The sequence below is a fragment of the Phyllostomus hastatus genome, unplaced genomic scaffold (assembly GCF_019186645.2).
Source record: "Phyllostomus hastatus isolate PE091 unplaced genomic scaffold, TTU_PhHast_1.1 phas_contig_80, whole genome shotgun sequence".
Classification (NCBI taxonomy): Eukaryota; Metazoa; Chordata; class Mammalia; order Chiroptera; family Phyllostomidae; genus Phyllostomus; species Phyllostomus hastatus.
In genome coordinates this window covers 57,413,446-57,431,997 of record NW_025333960.1, presented here as the reverse complement: position 1 = coordinate 57,431,997, position 18,552 = coordinate 57,413,446, and the positions used below count along the sequence as shown (strand labels likewise).

General features: G+C 60.8%; 1 protein-coding gene and 1 pseudogene across 1 annotated transcript in view; both read right to left on the bottom strand.

Moving 5' to 3' along the window:
• The window catches only part of PARD6G (par-6 family cell polarity regulator gamma), a 54,702-nt gene extending 44,233 nt beyond the window's left edge, over nt 1-10,469 (bottom strand). Inside the window, exon 1 of the mRNA XM_045850435.1 lies at nt 10,213-10,469. Within this exon, the coding sequence (XP_045706391.1) occupies nt 10,213-10,284 (72 nt within the window). The 5' untranslated portion in view covers nt 10,285-10,469. The remainder of the gene's footprint in view (nt 1-10,212) is intronic.
• A 5,044-nt stretch (nt 10,470-15,513) lies between these two features.
• On the bottom strand, nt 15,514-18,074 carry LOC123825987 (annotated as a pseudogene).
• Nucleotides 18,075-18,552: the final 478 nt, after the last annotated feature.

The following is an 18,552-nucleotide window of genomic DNA, read 5'->3' as shown; positions in this document are numbered from 1 at the left end:
GCACAGCTTCCTGGCCTGGCCCGTCGGGGCAGTTTGCGGTCGGGCCGCAGGCCCGTGAGTCAGCAGGGTGGGGCCGAGCGCGAGCCCACCGCGATCCAGGGCGATGACGGGCCACTGTCGGCAGGGCGGACCTGCCCCGACAAGCCCGCACCCTGGCAGAGGCCACCCGGCTCCCGCTGGGGACCCACTGCACCCGCGGTCCCCTCGGCGGGCCTGCGTCTCACCTGCGCCCAGGGACCCAGCACTGCCCTGCGGGCGTGGGCGGGGCTGCGGGGAGGACAGGGAGGTCCAGGGCCCCGGCCTGTGGCCTCTGCCCAGCAGAGGGAGCGTTGCAGTCTGGGGGAGAAGGTGTGGCCGGCACCCAGCGTTGTGTGCACGCTCTTTCACCCCGACAGCAACCGAGTGCCCCTGCTCCACTCACAGACGGCAGCCTGGGCCAGCAGGATCGGGACCTGCCCGCTCACCCAGGAGGCTGCCACAGGAGGGGAGGGGACAGCCCTGCAGAGCCCATGGCAGCAGAGAACCCCACAGGGAAGGGCAGGGGCGCCCAGCAGGAAAGGACAGCTGACTCTGCAGGCAAGGAGGGGCGCTGGGGTGCAGGTGTGGGGAGACCTGGGTGCTGGAGACGAGCTGCAGACGGGGCTGCTCATGGGTCCCACGTCCCTGGGACGTTCCCACAGCAGAAAGCGCCTCGGCCCAGGGGCCTGGACCCCAATGTGCACGGGGAAGCAGAGTCACGTCCCGGCAGGAGTGGGAGACCGAGGGCACAGGCTGGGGAGGCGTGTGGCCCGGCCAGGGCTGCCTCCTCTCAGACTGCGGGGCAGAGCCGCTCCGAGCGGCCTGGGTGGGAACACCAGCGCAGACTCCTGGCTCCTTGCTTGCTGCGCAACTCGCGGCCCTTTCACCCTGAGTGAATTTCCTCCTTTGCAAAAAAGGGGCAAAAGCGAATTCCTAGTGGGATTGTTATCAGAATGAAATCCAAGTGCATGTGCCAAGGGAGACCCCACAAACAGCAGCATCTCGGCAGCAGCTTACCACGGGCCTTCCACGGAGCCCCCTCCTCCGGGCTGAGCACGGGGGCAGGGGGCGCACGCCTCCCAGGGACCTTCTGCGGCACACACACACGGCCGCCCTCCTGCACATGTGGCTTCCCAACAGCAGGCCAGCAAGCCTGTCGCGGGCACGCCCCCTGCCCTGTGAGGTGCCTCCTCATTGCTGATCGGGGCCATGGCTTCCTTAGGCCTGTCCCTTCCCTTGTGGGCAGGCTGTTATCTCTCAGGGCTGTGCTCACCATGGAGACTCCGCTCAGCAGGTGTGCCCACTCCGCCGTGAAATTCAAGGGGCCTCAGCTAAGGGACATGTCCGGGTGTGCTAGGGCCCTGGGAAGTCACTGAGGACACTCTGGTGGCAGCTGCAAAGAGCCTATGTAGCAGGACAGGAGGAAGTGAGACAGGCAGCCAGGGACCCCCTGCAGCCACCCCCCCACACACACACACACACAGGCTGTGCTGTCAGGGGTCCACAGGCAGCCAGGGTCCAGGACACCTGGGGAGGGAGGTGCTGGGACACAAGCTGTGACTTCAGTCCATGTCGGAGCAGGTGGGTGTCGTCTGCTTCCCAGGAGGTGGAACCCAGGGGTAGGGGAACTGGACGGGACCGGGTGTGGCGGCTCAGCATTTAGGACCTGGGTCCACGGCCAGGACCACGGTTGGCTGGGTGAGTGGACCGCCAGGTCAAGCCCCTGGGGCCTCCTCTCTGCAGCCAGAAGGAACCCAGAGACTGGGTGACCCCTGAAACACACCTGAGATGGGACAGCAAGGCAGCCCCACGGCCCATCCGCTCTGAAGGGCTGGTGCTCATCCAGGCTGCGGCCAGAGTGTGTGGCCCCCCAGAGCCACGAAGAGGCACCACTGACAAGCAAGGGGCCACGATGTCCCCGGAGCATGCTTCCAGCCCAGGACAGGGTCAGATGGGTCAGGTCCCTCTGAGCCCAAGGTGAGCAGCGGAGTGGGGCTTCCTCAGCACACCGTTCTCACAGGCCTGTGCCCTGACGCCTGGGGGGTCTGTCTGCCGCCTGTGCAGCTCACAGAGCTCCCGCGTCCCCTTCGAGGCACTCGGAGCACCTTCTGGTGAAGTCTGATCCCCACCTTCCGACGCCTGCCCCTGCAGGGCGGCTGATGGGCCGGGGGCCACTGCCCAGGGCCCCTGCCACCGCCTCCCCTGTGTGTCCTACAGGCAGAGCAGCGCGTTTGGCCATAACAACGCCCGGTATTATTCCAGACCAGCGAGGGAAGTGAGGTCAGGGCTTGCGGGTGCGGAGCCAGCGGCTGAGGCCCCCAGGCCGTGGAAAACAGGATACTAGCGTCACTTCGGCGTCCAGCTCCCGGCACAGCTGTCCAAACGGCTCTCGGTCCCAGAGCCCCAACCCAGGGGCCGCAGGGCCCGACCGTCCACAGCAGCACGTGTGCCCGAACGGGGGCCCCTGCAGGGGGCCTTTCCGGACCACACACCAGTGCTCACGTCACGCCTCAGAAGCGAAGGCTCCGGGAAGTCCGCTGGGTGGTGTGACTGGCGCGGACCCGGCACCTGACAGCACCCTGCCGTGGACCCTGTCGGGTGCCTCTGAGGCCACATGGACAGTTAACACACCTGCTCGCTAGGCCAGGGGCTCCGGGAAGGCAGGGACCCCCGTCACAGAGCCCCCGCCCCCCCCCTCGGGTGACGCCGGTGTGAGCTGCCCTCCCTCCCCCTCGGGTGATGCAGGTGTGAGCTGCACCCCCCCTCGGGTGACACAGGTGTGAGCTGCCCTCCCCCCCCTCGGGTGACACCGGTGTGAGCTGCCCTCCCCCACTCGGGTGACTCAGGTGTGAGCTGCTCGTGTCGCTCCGCAGGTCTCTGCACAGTCCACCCCTCGGAGGGCCGCGGGGCCTCCCTCCCTCCCGTGTGGGAGACTGTTTTCCCACCGTCACTGAAGAGCCTGTGGCCTGAGCTGCCCCGTGACCCGCGAGGAGCCCCCAGGCCCCCCAGGGTGGCTCGCAGAAGGGGGCGAGGGTGACGGGGCGCCCGGAAGGGCGTGAGGGCCACGAGTCAGACGCAGGACCGAACGGAGGGCCGGGAGAGCCCTCCGCTCTCGGTGGAGGGGCGCCAGCACTCCGGGAGGCCGAAGGCGTCTTCCGGCGCCGCCCCCCGCCCCCCCCACCGTCCCGTGTGCGTGGACGATGCTCCGTGAGCTTCGGGGGGGAGGTCTCTGGGAACTCCAGCCCTCAGAGTCCACGGCAGCCGGGGCCGGGGCCCACGTCCACACACCCAGTTCGGGAGCAGCCGCCCGAGTTGTGGGCGAGACGGAGCGGGGCCGCCCGTCCTGTGGAGCAGGGGCTCGTGGCAGCGCAGGCGGCTGCCGGGACCACAGGCCGCCCCCGAGGAGCCCACTTGCAGCCTCCAGAGGAGCGCGCGGCTCAGGACAGCAAACTACAGGGCTGCTGGGACCGTAACACAGACCAGCACGCGGAGGGACCCCGGCGCCCCTGAGTGCGTGCTGACACTGCGTCCTCGGTGACAGGGCCCCTGCTGGGGACCACGCGGGGGTGCGGGCTGACGAGGCAGGCGCGGAGGAGCCTCCCGCGTGCTGGAGGGTCCCACACCTCGCCCCGAGCAGCGGTCGCCGGGTGCACCCACAGGAAGCCTGATCGCGCTGCTGGCCTGGGACCGGTGAGCTTTGCTGTCACGCCCACTGGACACCCCACCGAGCTCCGCCCCCACCCCCGACAGGGAAAGCGGCCCACGGCAGCTTCCGGAGCCTGAGCTTCTGTGGGCGACAGCAGGAAAGGGCTGGGTTGCTGGACGCTCGGCCGTGGACGGGGTGGGGACGAAGTGAGCATTTAATGGCCGGGCCAGGCGGGAGGACCTGGGTGGTTTTCCAACTCTCCAGGTGGCAACGGCCCTTTTTCCTCCCCCTCCAAGTAAACTGCTGCACACGCACCCCGAGTACAGAGCAGACGCTGGGCTGGGGATGGGGGCTGGGCCACCGGCTTGGTGGAGAACGGCCTTGGGGAGACGGAGGGATGGACAGTGGCTGTAGGACATGCACCCCTGGACGCCGGGAACCTGGGGAACAGACTTTAAGGGACAGGGGACTGAGGGTCAAAGGGAACCTGGGTCCCCACCCACACCGTGAGCCCAGTCCTGCGGTGACACAGGCTGCCCAGTGGCTCTGGAGGGGACACCTGGAGGCCCATGCCAACGAGGCGGAGGCAGGGGCAGCTTGTGGTGACGCAGAGCTGGTGCTCCGATGGTGGACAGGCCTGAAGCTGGAGCCGTGACTGCAGAACTGCCCCCGCAGCCTCCACACCAGTCTCCCTTCAGCTCCCAAAGCCCCTCTGTCTGCTCGGCTCTTCTCCCGATTGGCCACCTCGCTCCCTCGCGGCACGAGCAGGGAGGGGACAGGCTGCTGACCCCTCCGAGGCACCTTGGGGCCCGGCCAGCAGGTGGGTCAAGCTCTGCCGATCCTCCTCACAAAGTAATACCCTCTGACACACCCTAACCACCACTTCTGAACCAGCAGCGACCAGGAAAAGACAGCGACTCCCCCTCTGAGTCACTTACCCAACATTTATTGGGTGCCTACTGTATGCAAAGCACTGTCCCTCTCATTGCAGACGCTGAATTTCCCATGGAGCATACTGCTGGGAAATGCAGCCAACTTTCTGAGCTGGAGGGCAGTAGGGAAGGTGGACAGGACCAAAGAGTCCCCCAGGTGAGGAAGGGGGGGACCAGGGCCCAAGGAGGGCAGGCCGACACGAGAAAGAAGGAAAGAGCAGGTCCTGAGGGGTCCTGCTGGGCAGGCGGGTGCCGGCAGGCTGCCCCGAATGAAACCTCGGGTCGGAAGGAGGTGCGAACCCCTGTCACTCGGCGCACTGGCCGGGCGGACCTCCGCCGGCCTGTAACCTGAGGTGCGTACGCCGGCTGGCTGGGCGACTGCCTTCCGTGCCCAGCACGGCCCCGCGCCGGGCATGCGGTGGCTGTGAGCGAGCACGTGAGCGGGTGGTGGGACCAGACTTGAGGGACAGCTACGGGGGGGCCGAGGCCCTCCCCCGAGGCCGCGGAGCAGGAAACAGCTGCAGAGAAGCAGGAAAAGCAGAAGTTGTTCCCCCAAAGCACAAGACCTCGCCCTCCCCGGCTCTGGACCCACACGGCCGAGGGGCCGTCTCAGGGCGGCAGCGCAAGCCGGGAGCAGGCGCGCCGACAGGGACCGGGACTCCAGGGCTGCCTGAGGGAGGGTCAGGCCCGGACAGCGGCAGGAGGGCGAGGGGACTCCGGCCTGGGGCAGCTCCACGACTCTCCCCGGACCCCGTGTTGTTAGGGTGGGGGTACACAGGGACCCACCCCACACGGTAGCGATGGGGACTCGTGAGCTATTCTTTGCAATCACAATGCCTCCCAAACAGCGTCTGGGCACATAAACGCCTATCTATTTGGGGTGGGTGGTCAATAAATTTGAAGAAAGACTTGTGCACACAGCCTGTACGGAGGGCAATGTCCAACCTGAGCCATCAGGGGCGGCCATGGCTCCAGGTTCACAGCAGAGCAGAAATCCCGGCCAGGAAGCGGGGAGCCAGTAACCATGACAACAGCCAGCCGAACAAGTGAGCCCCAGGACCCCTTAGGCATCCAAGCCCTGGGGCCCCTGCTGCGGTCGCTCCAGCCCCCTCCCTCGCTGGCCTGTGGAAGCCCAGGCGGGCCCGTGGTCTCGGGAAACGCCAGGGGGCCTCCCCACGGTGCTGACTCACCAACGAGAGATTCTGACACCCTGAACAGGGCTGCATCCTCCTCCCACCCTGGACACTCCTCCCTTCCTGAGGTCGGGGGCCAGCTGTCTGACCTGCCCGGGGGTGCTGGGAAAGGGCCCGAGCCCCCGCTGGCTGGGGGTCCCCAGGAAGGCTCATCGGGCTTCCTGCCGCGCAGCTTGTCACTGGCACCCACAGCGCCCACAGACCGGCGTCCCCCCCCGGCCCCCCAGGAGAGTCTCCTCTAGGTGCCACGTCACAGACCAGGCCACCAAACCTGTTTGAGCGGGGCCCGCTCAGAGGCAAAACCAGGGCCTTAAAAGGGTGTAGCCGACACACAGCTGAGTCAAACGTGTCAGGCAGTTCCCAACGGGCCCCGGAAGGCAAGGGTCCAGCGCCCCTGGGGAGCCTGGCCGGGAGCCGGCGCGGCCGACGGAAGGGCGCGTCCCCGCGGGCGGGGACACGGTGTGGGGGGGCCAGGACACACGGGCTCACGGCACTGTCACGCCAGCGCCTCCGGCCACACCGTGGCCGACCTGACACAGGATATCGGTCAAATCAATCACAGTGCACAAAGAAGAGGGGATATTGTGTAGTCGTTTTTCTAGCGTGTTTCCTAAAAATACCTACGACGGGAGAAAACCGTCGCAATGCCCGGGGAGTGCAGCGGCAGGGGCACCGCGCCCGCGACGCCCGACCCCGCTCCCGCGAGCGAAGGCGCAGCGCGTCCTCGGCGCGGAAGGGCCAGCGGCGCATGCGCAGCCCGGGCCGGGCAGCGGGTCCCCCGTGGACCCGGGAAGTACCCCGCCCTCTGCCCAATCTGTCTTCCACGTCTACCATGACCATGGATTTGTTTGGAGTCTGCAAGGCCTCCAACATTATTTAAACAAAGTAGCAAAAAGCTGTGTGAATAGCTTCCATCCTGCTATTCTGCCCCAAACACCCTCGGTCCCTGCCTGGAGTCAGCAGGTGACAAAGGGCCCTGGGATGAGGGACCACAGAACGGGGGCCAGGGCCCAGGGGGCACACCCTCCCCCCCCTCCCCGGCGCGGGCAGGGGACGGGCTCTCAGGAGGGCGGTCATGGCTGGGAAGGCTCACAGACAGCATTTCCAGAGGGGCCAGGGAACGTGGACAGGGCCAGCGTGGGGCCGGCGAGGGCACGGCATGCGTCCGAGATGGCAGACCTGTGTCCCTTTGCTCTCGTGGGCCCCCACGGGTGCTGGTGGGGCTGCGGAGCGCTGGCGTGCTCAAAGGCACCGAGGAGTCCTCGACGGCACTGTGTCGCTTTCCACCTTCTCCCCGGGTGACACATGGTCCTAGTCATCGAGCGCCTGCACTGGTCCCAGCACCGGCTTTCCTGCTGCCCTCCCGTGGGCCGAGGCTCCTCCCCGCTGCCTGCACGGCCCCTGTCCCCACGGCAGCTCCCACGGGAGGAGAGGCAGAAGCCCAAGCAGGTGGAAAGATGGGGGGGGGGCCCGCAGCCAAGACTGAGGAATCACAGGCACTAAGGAAAAATGTCTGGGGAAGCATCAGAGGCTACATGACGGGAGAGCCACCAGGGCGAGAAATACGGTCCCCAGAGCTTTGAGGACGGACCGGCTGTGACAGGAGGCTGATCCCAACTATTCGGAGAGGATCAGAGATGACTTCAGATCCAGTATCCTGAAACGCACCAGAACCCTGATCTGCAGCCTGAACTCTAACGACTCTGGGTCCCGAGCAGTTCCCAGGACACTGTCTCACCCGCCAGCTCGTTTGGTCTGCGGAGGTGACAAAGCCCCTGCCTGTTTCACAGGGGAGTCGCGGAGGCTCGGAGAAGTCACACGACTTGCCTGAAAGCTCACAGGGCTGGTCGGTGTCAGAACCGTCTGGACCCGGCTCCCCAGCACCATTTTCCTCACGGACAAACCCAGGAGTTGCGGTCAAATGCAGACATCCCTATCATAGAGCTCTGCCTCCTGTATTTTTAAAAAAAATATTTTATTTATATACTTTTAGACAGAGGAAGGGAGGGAGAAAGAGAGGGGGAGAAAGATCAACATGTGGCTGCCTCTCACGAGCTCCCTACTGAAGACCTGGCCCGCAACCCAGACATGTTCCATGACCAGGAATCGAACCAACAACCCTTTGGTTCTCAGGACAGCGCTCAATTCACTGAGTCACACCAGCCAGGGCTGCCTTCTGTATTTTTTTTTTTACTCTTTACCCAAGGACATTTTTTTCTCATTGATTTTAGAGAGGGAGGAAGGCAAAGAGAAACATCGATGTGAGACGGAAACAGATGTGAGAGAGAAACATGGACGCGAGAGAAGCGTCAGTCGCCTCGCGTGCACCCAGACCTGGGATCAGGAACTGAAGCTCCAACCAGCAACCCAGGCAGGAGCCCTGACCGGACATGGGAACTGCAACCCTCTGGCTCCAGCGTGCTCCCCAGCCCGCCGCTCCAGCCAGGGCTCCTCCTGCATTCTGAGGGCTGGAGTGGAGGACCCTGCAGAGATGGGCGCGCCGGGAGCAGACGCGAACTACTCAGAGGGCGGGTGGGAGGCTGAGCAGAGGGAAGGGCCTCAGCACAAACAGCACAGGCAGGGGCTGCAGAACCACCCGCTTGGCTGGCCCTCCCAGGAGTGCTCCCAAATTCAGCCAGAACTCCAGCGCTGCCCCTCAGCCCCAGGGGAGCATTCACTGTGTTTGAACTTGAACCCAGGATCTGGGAGGCATGAGGCACCCTGCTGGGCCCCCCCCACGCCCACAGCCCCAGCGCCGCCACCGTGGGCCGAGGCGGGCCCTCCCTCTCCAGCCCCCGCAGCCCGCAGTCCAGACTGGCAGGAGGAGGCCCTGGGGAGGGCGTCTGCTGCCGGCGGACCCCCGGGAGCTGTGAAGCAGACAGCTGCCAGCTCCCCCGGGGCTGAGCACAGGGAATGTGGCAGGTGCCGCCCAGAACAGCGTTAATGCGAGTGTCACAGGCCACCGTGGAGGGGCAGCAGGAGGGGCCTCGAGACAGAACTGCTGGTGGCAGGAATGTGCACACGACGGAAGCGGCCACGGCCACACATGCCAACGTGTCTGCCGAGGCCCTGGATGGGACACTGTCTGCAGTGGTCACCTGTGAGGAGCGGTCTCTGTGTTTCGTCCTGAAGCTGCCTGGGAATCTAGGGTGATCTCAGAATGAAAGTTCAAAACATGAAACGCCACCCTGCTCAGCCACTGTGGTGGACAACGAGCTGAAAAAGCCACACTCCCTCCGAGCTGAACAAACCAAGTCGTCTGGAGCTCACACTCATGCCTGCGGCTTTTTCCCCCGCACGACTGGGGGGGCACCTTTGACTGGGGGGCGGGGCAGTGCCCGGCTACAGAGCCGATGGGTGGACGAGAGGGCCACAGAGTCAGCACTGGGGGGACGGGATTGATCTTACGGAAAACTAGGGGTGCATGAAAGGTCGAAGAGTGACGATGAGGAAGAATAAAACCCTGCAACTCACTGCAGCTTCGAAACTCCCACAACCCCCTTCGTCCGCGGACGCCCTGGAAGCCCTACACCGGAGGACCCCCGTCGCCGGCCCGGGCCGCCCAGGCACGGAACCGCGGACTGGTCTCCCCAGACACCCGGCCAGGGGGCGCCCGCCCCAAACGTGCGCACAGGTGGGGGTCGGAGCCCACCCTCCAGGCTGCTCCGCCCCGCTGCACCGCAGGGAGGGCGCGCAGAGAGAAAGGCGAGAGGGCCGGCTACCAGGCAGGGTTCGGCGAAAGGCCCGAGGGGGCCCCTTCCCCGGCACCCCGAACAGCTGCAGCTCTGCCTCTGCCCGCGGGGTTTCCCACCTGGACCCTCGCAGACAAAAGCGTCCAGGGCGAAGGAGCCGCCCTGCAAAGTACAGAAGCGCCAGATCCTATCAGCTAGGAACCCAAGAGCGCACGGCTGCCCACAAGTTCGGGCACGCTTGGGCCGGGCGCAGGCAGAGGGAGCAGCCGCGGCGGGCGCGCCCGGGGAGGCTGGGCCGGGGGCGCGCCGGGAGACGGGTCGGGGCCGGGGGTCAGGGCCCGCTGCCGTTTCCCCCTCGCGAGTTCCGAGGTTCCTCCGCAGCTAAGGAGGCGGCACAGTCAGGGCCTTCCCCCGGCCGGGCCCCCGAAGCTCCCGCACCCTCCGGCGTGCCAGGGGCCTCCCGCTCGTGGAACAAAAGGGCCGCTCCCGCGGGGGGTCCCGAGCCCGCGCGGCCCGGGCCGGGGCTCAGCCCTCCGAGCGCCGGGGCGCCCGCTGGATGCGTTGGGCTGCGGGCTTTGTGTGCGCGCAGGGGCGGGAAGGGCGGCCGGACCCCGCACAGCGCAGACGGCGTCCGCGGGCCAAAGCCGTCGCCTGCGCAGGCCCCCGCGCCTCCCAGTGCCCGCCGAGAACCCATTCATTCGCCGGGGGAGCGGACCGCCGGCCGGGCTCACCTTGCTCTTGACTTCCACCGCGCTGCAGCTGTAGAAGCGCAGGGTCTGAGACTTGTGGAAACTCCGGTTCATGGTTCCGGCCCCGCTCAGCCCTGTCTTAGCCCTCGCCCCACTCTAGGGGCTGCAGACAAACGCTGGGGGCGGCGCCCCCCGCCGCGGCCCCGGCCCCGGCCCGCGCTCCCCGGCCGCGGCGCTGCTAGCACTGCGGCGGCCCGAGCTGGGCTGCCGCGCGCCTCCGGGACTTCAGGGGCCGCGCGCGGGAGGGGCGGAGGACGCCAGCGCGCGCCACCCAGAGCACCGGTCGTAAATCCCCGCCCCGCACCCCAAGGATCCGCCCCACAATCCGCCCACAACCCCGCCCTGCGCCCCAAGGACCCGCCCCCCGGCACCAGCCCTGCGACCGAGAACCGGCCCCAGGATCCTCCCCCCAATCCCCGCCCCGCGCCCCAAGGAACCGCCCGCCGACCTGCCATCCGCCCCCCCAATCCCCGCCCCGCTCCCCGCGGGCCCGCTCCACGAGGATCCGCCCCCGATCTCCAGGGCCTATTAAGCCCTCTCCCAGTGCCCACAACACCCTCCTCCAAGCCCCACTCCTCTCTCCGAGGACCCGCCCCCAGAACACGGGGGTCCGGTTTTCCGAGGGTTGTCCAGGAGGCTGCGAGTGGCGGAAGGTGCGCGTTTCTGCCCGCGCCAGCCGGAGCCCGAGGCCAGAAGCAAAGCCCCGCCGCCGGGTGCCTCGCTCCCACCTCGGCGCCCGCGCTTTCTCCCTGGAGCTCGCCTCCACTCCCACCGCCCTGTCCCGGGAGGGGCCGCTTTGGGCTGCTGTTTGCCTCGTCTTGCCCGACCTGGAACCACACCTACCTGCACTAGCTGCCAGGTGGTGGGTGGTCAGGATGCAGGTTCTGCAGGCGGCGAACTCCTGCCGCACACCCGGCGCAGCCAGACGAGCGGGAAAGACTTGTGCCAAGGCTCGTGGAAACGCACGCGCTGGCAGACAGAGGGCACCGACTGTTACCACCCGGAGAGAATCCTCACAAAGTTTATTGTGTATAAACTTATTGTAAGAGAAATGCAGAGAATGCGAAGAAAGGGAGAAAGTGAAAACCACCAACAATCGCACTACTCGGCATTCCGTTTTGTTGACTTTTTCGTGTATTCTCACGTCTGTTTATCTTCCGCACGTGCACTTAGGTATTTTACAACGTCGTGAGAGTGCAGTCTGGCAGCCTGCTGATGTCGCCCCATGTTGTCTAAAGAACATTTTCATTTGGTGTTCCTAGGAAAGATGGTTTTCAAAAGCTGCATATATGAACACAGCCATAATTTTGGATACAATTCCATTATAGAATATTTAAGATGTTTCCAATGTTTAGCTTTTATACAGTGATGTGTTTCTTGAATTCACTTATTTCTAATTGTTTCATTAGAATCAACTCCTAAACATTGAATTAGCAGACCACAAAGAACACGTGTCTCTAAACCCTTTAATGCGGATTGCCAAATTGTGTTACCCGATATTTGATTTTCATTTAGTTTCACTAACGGTCCTGCGCTGTGCGGAATCCAGTCACAGAGGCCCAGAATCACAGTCTCTGTCCGAGAGCGAAACACCAGGCTGCCCAGGGGGCCGGACACGCAGACAGAGTTCTGAAACAAGGCGTCTGGCCAGGCAGCTCAGGGGGTTGGAGCGTCGTCCCGATACCCCAAGGTTGGGGGTTCCAGCCCCGGTCAGGGCACACACAAGAAGCAACCAATGATGCATCATTGTCTCCCCCCCCCCGCCGCCCCGCCCTGCCAACACCTTCCTCTCCCCAAAACTGATAAATATTAAACATGCAATAAACACTTAGGGCAGCTTGAGCTTGTGGTCCGCAGCCACGTGACACCAACTCACAGGGGGGATGTGAGAGTGTGAGAGTGAGGGCAGGGCCCGGAGCAGCCTGAGTCGCACGGGCTCTGCAGGACCCCCAGGGGCCTCGGGGGCTGCGGGCTGAGCCGCCGGAACACTTCCCGTTCCCAACACTGATGACGGGTTTTGACCGACTCTAGAAACCGGTGCTATATACAATATAGCGATGAAGGCCACATTTATCCAAAATTACATGCGAACATGCCTCGGAGGTGTTGCAGGTTTGGTTCCAGGCCACCCCAGCAAGGCGAGTCTCACAGCCAATCAAGTGTGGCCGTAGCGCGAGTCGTGTGAGCAGTTTGTTGGTGGGGAATCTGCCTCGATGGTGATAAAGACGCTGTATGTGCAAAGCACCACGAAACAAGGCGAGTCTTCAACGGCTGGAGCACTTCATCTCGCGCGACTGGGTCTCAAACTGCCCTTTGCATTCTCATTAGCGTCTCTCCAGTACTGGACCGGTCACCTACTCTGACAGGGACTTCGACCGGCAGACAAGTGTACACAGCACGTTCCCAGAGAAGTCCGGTCCAAAGGTCCTTCACTGATTTAGCGAGAAAAGTGTTATCTGCACAGAGAACTTTTTTGTTACCCCGCCTTAGGGCACTGGGTTTCTTTTTTCTTTTCTTTTTCTTTTTTGTAGTTCTACTACAGTTGTCCCATGTACAGTGAACTTTTTATAAAATAATTTCGCTGATAATCTTCGAGTATGCATACAAATAATGCTTTGTTTTTAATGAGGAATAGGACAATCGCATAACTTCAAAGTACCTGCCCACGCAGGTATTCATTACAAAGGGAAATAGCGGACTTTCACGGTGCAAAGTCTGCCAGACACCATTTGACCAAGCGATGAACGTGAGCGCCGGCCACGGGCCAAGTCACAACTGTGCGCCGCCTGACTGGATGCGGCAAACAGCGTGTTACCAGCTGCAAACACTGTTGGGAGAGCATCACATTACCCAATGTAGCTAGCAGCTCAATTTCTTTTTTTTCTTTTTTTTAAAGATTTTATTTATTTATTTTCAGAGAGGGAAGGGAGGGAGATAGAGAGAGAGAGAAACATCAATGTGCGGTTGCTGGGGGTCATGGTCTGCAACCCAGGCATGTGCCCTGACTGGGAATCGAACCTGCGACACTTGGGTTCGCAGTCCGCGCTCAATCCACTGAGCTACGCCAGCCAGGGCAGCTCAATTTCTTAAATAAATGAACACTAAGCTTTGAATTAAACACTAACCAGTCCGGCCCTGCCTTCCTGGAGGTCCCTCCTGCACTTCGCCGTCCTCACAGGTGGAGGGACCTGGCGGCCCAGGCGCGCAGACCGGGTGGGAGGGACAGTCTCAGCCTCGAGGCTCGTGTGTGCGTCTCCACAGTGCGGGTTGTGCGGCCAAACGCCCAGGGGCCAGGCGGCCTCCGTCTGACAGAGCGCAGAGACCCGAGAACACACAGCATCTTCCCGTCTAGGAAGACAGCAGTCTTCTCTGGTTTTCTGCAGTCCCGTTAGGAACCGGAGGGAGAACACGGCACAGGCGCCCACTGCTCTGTCCTCGTGTGGGTCCCGCAAGTCTGCAGCTCCGAACCGTTCGGGAAGCGGCAAAGGCCCGCTCTCCATTTCTGGGGCGTGGACAGCAAAATGGGTGGTTACATTGAGGCCACTTCTTACGAAATGGCTTAAACCACCTCCTCCCCACCGTGTCTTCAGTGGCAAAACAGGCAAGGCGCAGCAAGAACTCAGCGCAGGTTCTCAGGTAGGACAGGATAGGGTTAAACAGTTCACATTCAGAACTCCTTCAGTGCTGAGAGATTAGATTGGGTATTTTGCTGAAATATTACCAAGTCCCTCAGATATGGGTAAATGTTTGATCCTGGAATCAAGTATGTTTCAACTGGACAATATTGTGCTACCCTAAACATGTATTTAAGGACTTATTTCCAAGTGGGACTCAAAATGATAAAAAACTTTAAATATGGTATTGTCCTCAGATACTCCAACTTTATTATTGAATACATCTCATAATGAAATTACCAAGTTTGTCATTTTCATTTTTAAAATACTGAGTTGATACTATGTTTAACCTTTCTGTAGCAATACATCTATTTTTAGTATCTCAACTTTTACCTTTAGTCATCAAATCCATTAACACAGAATGTTATATAAAAGACAGAAAAATGGCAAGAAATAGCTGGAATATGGCTAGAAAACTGTATGGTATCAGAAAACTGCTGATATGTGTTTATTCTGCTATCTTCTAAGTCAGTGACACATCGGACAAAGACGTTCGCCACCACCACCGCAGAGCAGAACAAGTCGACAGCGAGGTGGTGGCAGGAAACAGCACCCAGAACCCCTGGGGCAGCCCCACGCAGTTCTGGTCGGAGTCGACTGACTTTCCAGTGAGGTGCCCAAGGGCACCTGCCTCAGAGCCCGGCAGGCAGCAGGCCTTCGTTGGCACCCTCGTCACATGACCAGAGGGGAGGGCAGTCGCGGAGGGGTGCTGAACCTGTGGTTTGCCCACAGCATCAGCTGCTGTGCCCCCTTTTTTCCTGCAGGTTGTCTCCTTGGTCTACACATTCACTCTAGTTATTTGAAAGCACTTATGGCCCTGGCTGGTGTGGCTCAGTGGACTGTGAACCAAAGGGTCACCGGTTTGATTCCCAGTGAGGGCACGTGCCTGGGTTGTGGGCCAGGTCCCCAGTAGGGGGCGCATAAGAAGCCACCACACACTGATGTTTCTCTCCCTCTCTCTCTTCCTTCCCCTCTCTCTAAAAATAAATAAACATTTTTAAGCACTTATAAAATCTAGACAAAGTTAGTTTTTAAATTACCCAAAAATTACCTTCCCTGCAAAATGCGTAATTTCTCTAAAATGAATTCTCATGCATTCCCCGTTGTTTTCAGAAGTCGTCTTCCACAAAACAGCACATCGTGGATGAAGCTCCTCGGCTGTTCAGGGCCCGAGACACTCTCCTGGAAGGAGCGGACCGTATCACTGAGTCGGTGTGAAAGCCCCTTCCAGTGTTCTCAGGAGAAGCCGTCTTAAGAAAAGCTGTTGAACCCATTAGGCCTTCTTATTGCTCACTGCTATTAATTATTCGATTTTACCCTTTACCTTTATGTAAAGTATTTAACATTGTATTAAAATTTCCATATTGTGGGTTTAAACTGTAAGAAGCTAATTTCTGAAAACAGATCATCGTTTCTGGCTGCTAATTCTGAGTTTGTGCTGGAAAGCAGAAGCACACAACCTTAGTTTATGTCCAGTAAACATGTCGATATGGTTGCTGAATTTCGGTTTATAATTTTTTTACTTACAATACAAACGCTGTATTAACAGTCGAATGTCCTCCCCGGGGGCCACGTCGTCCACCTAGACACCCAGGACCCAGATGCCAACTCAGCGCAGCCTCCGGGCCCCTTGCTCTGACTCCCGCAGGGCGAGCACAGGGCCCTCCCACACGGGGCCTTCCGCGCTGCGGTCGGAGCGGTCCCTGTCGCGCACGGTTCCTGTCGCGCACGAGCTCCACGCGTACCTGTGTGCACCGCCCCCACCAGCCGGTCCCGCCCAGCACCTGGGCAACCCTAGCTAGCACACAGCTCGTGTCCAGGACAGCAGCAGGGGCTTGGTGGGTTGTAATTTAAATATTAACAAAATTTTATATTTTTATTGGAAAAGCTCCCCTTCTGAAAACGACTTTACGTACTTTGTTTAAAAATAAACAATCATATTGCTCATGATTTCATGAGTGGGATAAAGAGGTTTGGGAAGCTCTTTCTTTTTCTTTCTTTATTAAGACTTTATATTATTTTTATTTTTCAGAGAGAAGGGAGGGAGACAGACAGGAAGAGAAGCATCGATGTGCAGGAGATACGGTGATCTGTTGCCTCTCTCACACGCCCAACTGGGACCCGGCCTGCAGCCCAGGCACCTGCCCTGACCAGGACTCCAAGCAGGGAACTTCCAGTTTGCAGGCTGGTGCTCAGCCCAGAGCCACACCAGCCACTGCGGGAAGTATCCTCCTCTAAAGGCTGTAAAAAACAGACCTCAACTGCTACTTGGCAGTATTATATATTTTTTCTTTCTCAACGTGTGTAAATAGACTATTTGTGTGATTGGTGTGAATGACTAGTGTTAGCAGTATTTGTTTTCAAACGGACAATACGGTGGGTTTATGGTGGTAACATGGGCCTCCATCAGATACAGCAGATTTTGGGTTTCGTCGGGCTCATCGGGCGGCTCTCCTGGACAGACGACCCCCGACTCTCGCACTGTCTAGGCTGTCTCCATGTGCCATCATCACAGGCCTCGGAGGCTGGTGGCGCAGGGAAATTCAGCCGTGCATTGTGGGAAACCTGACCGTGTGATCCAGACTTGAACCCCCGTCGATCTGTACATCTCACTCGACGGCTCCGGGACCCCGAGACGCCTGAGGTTAGAATCCGAAATCACTGCCGGCGGCTGCTGCAAGGAGTGTGCTCCGGTGGCCCAGTCACCGAAGGTAAGGAGTTTCCCTATGCAACATCTTCACTGCGAAAATGACTCTTAAACTTGTAGTCACTTTTAAAGACTAAGTCACACAAATTACTGAAAACTAGAAAAGCTCCCAAGCAGAAATTTAGTCACTGCGGAACAGGAAACCTGAATCCCGGAGGCGTCGGTTGGCGGCTGTGCTACGAAGTGAGGCTTCCGACGCAAGAAATGTCTGTTTAGTGTGCACTCTGACCGCCCACGAGGAGAGAGCTGGTTTGAAAGCTCTAAAATTATAGCAACAGGGAATAAAATTTGGCTCAAGTTTTTAAAGCTAAAAATAAGTTTTCTGGAAGTAACGCCTACATGACTTTTTATTCCTTAGTCGATAAAAAGCTCAGCATGGCCCTGGCCAAGTGGCTCTGTCAGAGAGCCCCCTGTTCACCAAACAGGGTTCAAGCCCCACCCCCGTGGGGGCGCATGCAGGAGGCAACCGGTGGGCGTTTCTCACGCACTCTCTCCCCTCCCCCGCCCACCCTCTAAAATCAGTGAAAACTCATCCTTGGTGAGGATTTAAGGGAAAAAAAAGTTCAGCTGTCAGTAACATGGGGGAAACATGGGGAAACACCCCAAGCATCTAAAAAGCAAAACCATGTGCCTTCTGTTGTCATGCGAACCCCAACCCTGACCCGACCGAAGCGTCCCTGTCCCCCTTCACTGCACCCCGCGACGTGTGCACATGGCACCTGGCACCTGGCGCAGTGGGCGGCTCTTGTCGATGCTGGTGTCGGAAAGGGCGTCTCGCACCCCATTTCCCTGCGCCCCGTGGCTCCGAAGAGCTGCGTGCTAGCCTAGCTAGCAGGCTCTCAGACATAGCACTGCAGCATCCAGTGACGCGTCACCCTGGGGAGGAAACTGACCTCGGAGAAGGTCAGTACCCACTTGGCCCTGCTCACCTGGATGTTTCCAGTCTGGGGACTGAAAGTCCCGAAAAACCCAAGTCCTGAGCAAACCAGTGCAGTCAGCCACCTGACCTCCGGATCCGTTTCCTCACCTGTACGGTGCCGACAAAGTAACACCTGCGTCACAGAACTGCTGAGGTGCAAGCGGGTAGCACAGGCGCAGAGGCGCTGTCTCCTCAGTGAAGCCAGGCCTCCCCTTTGTTGGCCCAGTTCTCTCCGCCTCACTGCCCCCAGACTGGGGGCAAAGTGGGCCTGGGGGCTGCGTGTGCGAAATGGCACACGACCACCCACTTTGTGGGGAAACGCACGCCACCCTTGCGACAGTGCAGAGAACCCAGCAAGCCCTGAGTGTGACGTCATCACTACTGTTAGTGTCTGGTTTACTTCCCAGCAATGGTTGATAAATGCTTATTCTTTACTGGGAAGGCCTGCCTAAGACCTACGGTAAAAAGGTTCCGGTTTTGGGGCTGAGCTGTTCCTTCTCTTGGGCAGGGTCAAGATGCTCTGCTCAGTGGAGCGCACGTCCATCGTGGGACGACGGGCGCCACTGGGAAAGAGCGCGGTGGACGCCCCTCCTGGGTCTCGGCGGGACCTGCTTGTGGGAGCAAGGCCACGCTGAGCTCAGAGGACACCCACCCACCGGGGGCCCGGCCAGCTGCCGCCTCTGAAAGGGTCTCCAGAGTGTCCACTGCAGCACAGCACGTCCAGCCCTCGGTCGGAGCTTCATAAACAGCGAGAAGCACGGGGACCCCGGGTCCCTGTGTCTGGTGCCACAGGCCGGTGGCAGGTCTTGGACGAGCGGCAGCCCTTTCCTGGCAACCGCGAGGCCTGGCAGCTCCCGGAGGCAGCACCCGAAGCCCCTCTGCGCCCAAACTACCGACGTCGGGCTGTGGCTGCAGTCCACCTGGTGCCACGGCAGCTGGGCAGAGCCTGTGCTGCCGTGTCCTCGGCTGGCAGACGGACGCTCGTCTCCTGGAGGCTTCTTCGCTGACCGGCCGCTCTGGCT